This window comes from Aquarana catesbeiana, linkage group LG05, assembly GCF_042186555.1.
Source record: "Aquarana catesbeiana isolate 2022-GZ linkage group LG05, ASM4218655v1, whole genome shotgun sequence".
NCBI lineage: Eukaryota > Metazoa > Chordata > Amphibia > Anura > Ranidae > Aquarana > Aquarana catesbeiana.
The window spans coordinates 588953268-588960635 of record NC_133328.1 but is presented as its reverse complement, the minus strand read 5'-3'; the positions used below and the strand labels follow the sequence as shown (position 1 = coordinate 588960635).

The 7368-nt window shown below is 45.8% G+C and overlaps 1 protein-coding gene across 1 annotated transcript in view; it reads left to right on the top strand.

Annotated features, from left to right (window-relative positions):
• The first annotated feature begins 417 nt into the window (after nt 1–417).
• Nucleotides 418–7368, top strand: part of EIF3E (eukaryotic translation initiation factor 3 subunit E) — a 73545-nt gene continuing 66594 nt past the window's right edge. The window contains exons 1-2 of the mRNA XM_073632152.1: nt 418–575; nt 6545–6662. Coding sequence (XP_073488253.1) covers nt 486–575; nt 6545–6662 — 208 coding nt within the window. The 5' untranslated portion in view covers nt 418–485. The remainder of the gene's footprint in view (nt 576–6544; nt 6663–7368) is intronic.

The following is a 7368-nucleotide window of genomic DNA, read 5'->3' as shown; positions in this document are numbered from 1 at the left end:
AATACAATTATATACAGAACTTACAAATTTCCTTTACACAATATAATTAAAAAATAATTGTTTTGTCAATATGTACACTTCAATGTGTATCAATAAATAAATGTGTATAAATAAATAAATGTGTATCAATAAATAAATGTGTATAAATAAATAAATGTGTATCAATAAATAAATGTGTATAAATAAATAAATGTGTATCAATACATAAATGTGTATAAATAAGGATTCCTCATCAGTGGGATCTAACACTCTTGCCGAGTCTGAGTGATGTGACTCCAATATGGCTCCCGGAGGGTAGTAAGACACTTAGTGTCTAAGGGGTTTATCCTCTAGTGCTCGCTAATGACTCCCACGCCCCCTCTAGCGGCGATCGCTTAGCCACGCCTGTTTTGTTCTTCCCTCCGCACGCTGGCTTCTACAGTGTCAGTGTAATAAAGTTTTACCGCCTTTGAATCCCTCTTCCCTTCACGCCGCCGGCGGCCACCATGGCGGACTACGATCTCACCACCAGGATCGCTCACTTTCTGGACCGGCACCTGGTCTTCCCGCTGCTCGAATTCCTTTCGGTGAAAGAGGTGAGTGATAGGAGAGGGATAGGGGGATATATGGAGAGGAGGGGAGGGAGGCCGCGGCCTGCAGGCTGAGTCTCCCGTATGGATGAGAAGCGGCGCCATGTTGGGCCCTGGAGAGGAGTACAGCCGGGGGGTTTATCATTATTGGGGTCCTGTGATTGGCTGGGAGCAGTGCTGTACAGAGGCGGTTATGGCACCACAGACAGGTCATTGTGCAGGCCTATCATCTCATGGTGTGTGTCCTGTGCTGAGTCTCCAGAGGACCATCAGGCTGGGTGTGCGGCTAAACTCTCCGCTCCTCTGAAAAGCGTTTTGATTTTTAGAGGTGAATCCACAGTGGGTGAGGGGACGCCGTCTCGCCCCATTTTTGCAGAATAAACGCACAGCAGCTGCAGGTATTGCGGCCCTCCGCATCGCATTCAGTGGGCTTGTCGTCCCCCCCCGCCCCCCTGATAGCACCATGTTGGAGATCTTGTACCGCGGGAGCTCAGCGTCATCACTGAAGGATGTGATCACCCCGTCCATCGCCAGCGCAGATTACCGCCATGTTAAAGCGGAGTTCTGCTAAAAAAAAAAAAAAAAAAAATTAGCAGCTACAAATACTGCAGCTGCTGACTTTTAATAATCGGACACTTACCCGTCCCGGGGTCCAGCCATGTGGGGGAAGGAAGCCTCGCTCCCCTCCTCTCTGCGGCGCTGGCACTGTAACTGTGGGCGCCCGGCTGTGGCTTCGCATGCGCGAGCCGTGACTGGCCAGGCAATCATCTGAGACCTGTGACGTGTCCCAGATGATTGCCAAGAGGGGGGAGAGGAGATCTCCCTTGCGGTGCGCTGGGAGGAAGTGGGAGCTGGGACCTTCTGAAAAAGAGTATCTGCCCCCCCCCCCCCCCCCCCCAAAAAAAAAACATGCCAAATGTGGAATGTCAGGGGGGTCACCATCACTTAGGGCTGGGGGATTTTCTAAAAAAAAAAAAAAAAAAATCTGCGATTTTTCTTAAACTCCATTAACGATTCAAATCCAAGTTTTTTTTGACACGCCGCGGCTTCGCCTAAAAACTCCTGCTCCTGAGGACTGGCGCGGTGTCCAAAAAAAAAAATCTAAATTTTGAATCGATTTGACCTCTCAACTTGATTCAAGATTTAAATCGATTTTTTTCTTTTTTCCCCCTAGCCCTACCATCACTTAAAGCGGAAGTTCCATTTTTTTGGTGGATCTCTGCTTTAACCACTTGCCAACCGCAACACGTATATATACACACAGGTTGCAGCTTTGAAGTAGTTTATTGGTGTTCTGTCTGAAATGATTTTCCATATCCCCGCTATTGTGTTTTTTTTTTTCTTCTCATGATAGCGTTCTGAGCAGCTCAGGAGCCAATGGATCGCTTTCAGAAGCGCCAGCAGGGGACACCCCCCCCCCCCCCCAACCACGCACACATCCCTCCACCCTTGCACTCACCCGAAAAACAATCCAACGGTGCAGCCGGTGTTCTATCAGAAAGAGCAACCGAAGTGATGTTCTGTTGCGGCCATCTTGGTACACCCAATCTCGCCTGCGGCAAGCGAACATCTTTTTTACACCCACCGGAGTCTCTTGCATTTCACACTAATTTTTACCAGTAAACTAATAATCTCTATTTTATATAGCGCCTTTAAATGCGGCTTCTCAAAGCACTTTACAAGGAAGACACAAGAAATACACAGCATAACGTGAAGGAAAAAGGGACAATTTAAGTGAAAGCTTGTCTAAAGAAAAACGTTTTTAGATTTGATTTGAATGAGTTTAGAGAAGATGATTCTCTGATGTTCTTTGGAAGTGAATTCTGGAGTTTTGGCACATAGCAGGAGAAGGCTCTGTCAGCCATAGAGTGTAGGTGAGTAGGGGGGACAAACAGAATTTGAGGAGCGGAGGTTACGGGGGAGGGGGGTAGTAATTTTAAAAAAAAAGTTCAGACAAATAATGGTGTGCCAAGCCATGAACGGCCTTGTAGGTGAGCAAGAGGATCTTAAAGTGGAGCTCCACCCGTTTTTTTTTTTTTTTTTTTTTTTTTTTTAGTTTATTAAAAGTCAGCAGCTACAAAAAGTGTAGCTGGTGACTTTTAATAAAGACACTCACCTGTCCCACGGTCCAGCAATGCGGACACCCGAAGCCTTCGCTCCTCTCACCCTCCTCTCCACCATAGCAACTGTGGGCACCTGGCCGTGACAGCCTACGGCTTCACAGCTGGGCGTGCACTGCGCATGCACGAGTCGGGCTGCGCTCAGCTATTGGCCAGGCAATCTTCTGGGACCTGTGACGTGTCCCAGAAGATATCTGGTGGCCGAGAAGAGGAAGCGGGACAGGAAGTCCCACTAAAACCCCCCCCCCCCCCCCCCCCCCCAAAAAAAATGACATGCCAAATGTGGCATGTAAGGGGGTGAGGAGTGCTTAAAGCTGAAGTTCCACTTCTGCCTTTAAAGTCTATGCGAAATCTGAGCTTATATAGTGAAATGCAGTATTTTTAATTTTTTTTTTACTGCTTCCGTACCACCTACCGCATATTTACCGCGGCCCGGCTGTACAAAACCACGTACCTGATTTAGTGCACAAGGACTGTGGCGCGCGTACCGTCGGCGATTTGCTCCCGCTAGGATCGGACACGGGGAGCCAATCAGCGGGTCCAGCAGAAGCAATGTACACCGGGAACATTTGTAGAGAGGCAGAACAGCGGTCTGCCTATGTAAACAAGTCAGATTGCCGTTCTATGAGAGGGAAAGAGGGAGATCTTGTGTTTCTTTCTAAACAAACGAAAGAATACATTACATCATCTAACGAGAATTTTCATAACTCTAGCAACCTATTAATTTTCAATATGAGATTAGCATGCATAAAAAAAAATGATTTGTCCAATATTCTCAAGGCAATAGCCCCCATCATACTGTGATGTGGGTTGTTGTGCTTCTCACATAGAGCATCCCATTACTTTCAGTGGGTTGTCCTTCACACCACCAGGAAGCTCAGGAATCACTTTGCACATTATTAATATATATTTTTTTTTCAATTGTGGGTTTTTCATGTACAGGACCACACGCCTTGCTTGCCGCATATGGTCTGCCAATAAAGCAGAACTAAAGGGTGAATCCTCCCCCATACAACAATCTCATATCTTCATCTTCTGAGTGTTGGTCTTCAGGCCTCTCTATTGGCACAGGATGACATCACTCCTGCACATACACAGGAGCCAGTTGTCCCCGTGTTCTGTCGATTTGTGCCCTCCATTGAAAAGTGCATGCGCAAAACGGAAGGGCACTCCAGCTGATTTCCCAATCAGATGGCGTGACGTCACGGTAGCGAATGCCTACGTCGTAGGAGGCTTTTGAAATTGAAAGCTACGCAAAGAGCGGAGGGACACCGTAGTTGTCAGATTGAGCCTCACCATTAAAGGGCGGGTTTTGTCTGTGTTGCAACCCGCCGTTAAACACACAAAACCGGACCTTGAGCACACTGTAAACCTGCCCCACAACAGCGAGGCACAATATGAAAAAATACGGTGTCCCTCTGCTGTTTGCATAGCATTCAATTGTGCCCGTGAAATGGTATCTCCCGACGAAAAAAGCCTCCTACGATGTGCGCATGCGCTTCGGTGACGTCATGCCAGCTGATCGGAAAATCAGCTGGAATGCCCTTCCGTTCTGCGCACGCGCGGCCACTTTTCGACGGAGGGCACAAATCAACAGGACACAGGCACAGCACTGTAAGCGCAGTTTACAGTGCCAAAGAAGACAGCGAGGCGGTTTATTGCAGAAGAGACATTGCATGTTCCTTGTGCAATCAAAGCTTGCCTGCTCGCTCTTTCTTACAGTGGAACTTCAGTTTCTCTTTAACCACTTCAATACCGGGCATTTTCACCCCCTTCCTGCCCAGGCCAATTTAGAGCTTTTAGCGCTGTACGTGCGACGTTGTACCAGAATTTGATAATTTTTTTTCCCCCCACAAATAGAGCTTTCATTTGTTGGTATCTGATCACCTCTGTAGTTTTTATTTTTTGCGCTATTAACAAAAAAAGACCGATAATTTTGAAAAAAAAACACTATTTTTTGCTATAATAAATATCCCAATTTAAAAAAAAAAACAAACACAGTTTTTTTCCTCAGTTTAGGCCGAAATGTATTCTTCTACATATTTTTGGTAAAAAAAAATCGCAATAAGTATATATTGATTGGATTGTGCAAATGTTATAGCTCCTACAAAATGGGTTATTGATTTATGGCGTTTTTATTATATATATATTTTTTTTTTTTACTAGTAATGGGGGCATTCTGCTATTTTTGTCGGGAGTACGACATTGCGGCAGACAGATCGGACATTTTTGACACTTTTTTTGGGACCGTTGACAAATTTTACAGTGATCGGTGCTATAAATATGCACTGATTATTGTGTAAATGTCACTGACAGGGAAGGGGTTAACAGGGGGCGATCAAGGGGTTAACTGTGTTACCTAGGGAGTGATTCTAACTGTGGGGGGATGGGACTGACTAGGGAAGGAGTCTGATCAGTGTTCCTATATACTAGGAACACACGATCTGTCTCTTCTCCCCTGACAGGACGTGAATCTGTGTGTTTACACACACAGATCCACGTTCCTGCTCTGTGGCGAGCAATTGTGGCCGTCAGGCACATGCACCGGCTCCCGAGTGGCGCGTCCCCCCTACAACACCGGAAAGGCGAGGACGGTACGGTTTAGGAGATATTCACTTTGCATGCTGACTTCAGCGGCACATGCGCTGTGAATGCCCGGGTAAAGGTCCGGCAGACGCTGCCGGACATTGCCGGGAAGAGGATTCCCGCGCATGCGTTGGAGTGACGTCATCGCGGCTCCGGCCACTCACACCGCTGGAGCCGCGAACCCGGAGGACACACTGAGGGTAAACTGTCAGCTCCCTCGGCATGGACAGGCCTGCGATACGGGGACCTCGTTCTAAGGTAAGTATTTCATAATGAGCTAGTATACAGTGTATACTAGCTCATTTTGCCTTTGCCTTACAGGGTTTTTTTTTTTTTCTTGAGGGTATACAACCGCTTTAAGAATGAAAGGCGCTCTGCATGTCCACATGATGGACAAGTGTGAATAAAGCCTTTATAGGGACCTTCACTTTTTTAATGAAAAGGTGAACAAACACCAAATATCCTGACCACCCCTCCAGACCTCCCTGCACATAGCAGTCAGTATACACTGGTGTAGTGGTCCGTACAGCACAATACACAGCCCTGGATGGAGTATTCATTATAATGCACACGGTGACAAGTGCTCCTTGGTCAGGGCGGTCACATGTCCACATTGAGAAGCTCTTCATCCAGGACACCTTACTGGAAGAAAGAGCTTCAGATACGTTTCTCATTTTACAACACAGTCACATGATTGTACTGACCAATGAGCACTTGCCATTGTGAGCATTATGATGGATGCTCACTCCGGGACTGTGTTGTGGTTTTATGGTCTGCTGGCTGGGGTGAGGAGGTGTTATGGAGCGGACTTTGTGTTTTCCCTTCCAACAAAACTGGAGTTCTACCTTAAAATCTGTACTGCTAGAGAAAGTCTACCAGTGTGGACCTATCCTTATGAAAATACTAGTTGCTTGCATGTTATGCTTATCTTATAGATTTAGTGTTTTGTAAGTCGCTGACCCTGAATGCTGATCAGTATTTCTGACTCCACTTGCTACATACTTTCTTCAGTCCAGTAACTCAGTGTTGATGTGAGTGGCAGCCAGACGACGAGCATTTTAAGAAGATGGTTAGCAATGATAGCCTTCATTCATATTCTTCTCAGTGCTGGTTTATTTTCAGGTGTTGTCACATGTCATTGAACAATGCAGTATGCCTCTGGAAGTCATATCCTTGTTGATTTAAACAAAATGAAAATCCTGTGTTTTCTCCTTTAGTGACTGCCATCTGTCTTTTGCATCACCTACATATTTTGCTTTGTCTTTGCAGATTTACAATGAGAAAGAACTCCTTATGGGCAAGTTGGACTTGCTCAGTGACACCAACATGGTGGACTTTGCAATGGATGTGTATAAGAACTTGTATCCAGACAAGGAGATTCCTTTTGGTAAGTTATGCTGAGGTAACACGCAGTCCTAATCCAAGGGGGAGAATTTGAAAGCCCAATTGAATATTCAGTTCATTTTAGGTGTATCAAAACAAAAGGTGTTCACAGCCTTTATTTTAATTTGAATAGAAAAGCCCCTCCCCCGCCAGCACACTGCTGAGGAGGACAATTGCTCTCTGTGTGGAATTGGAGATCTTTCTGTAGAGGTTTGTCATGTACCTGCTGATTCAGTGTCCAATCAGTAGGGGAGTGTAAGCTTTGCTGGTTGCAGACCTGTAGGTCTGACTTGGCGCGGGGGGGTGTTAGAACTCTGCACAGAGACCAATGCTTTCACACAGATAGCAAGGGTCCTTGTCTTCGGAGTGCTTATGGGGAACAGGCTTTTCTGCCTCATGTAAAAAAATAAATAAACACCACAAGGATAAAGCAGGTACCTCCTTAAGGCTACAAAGCAGTTTTATTGAAAAAATGGAAGTAATATTATCAAAACATAAGTGTATGCCTGCAACCCACCATGGGAGTTGACCCACCCTTACCCATCCCTCCTATAACCCTAGTCCCCCCATGATAAAATTAGGAAGGCAGTCCTATAGAATATAGATTCCAGACAAAATGATAAACTGAGATGAAGAAAAAAATGAAAGTAAGTAAAGTTGATTTACAGCGTCTCTGTCTAGGGAATGCCAGGGATCTGTGACATGGAAGG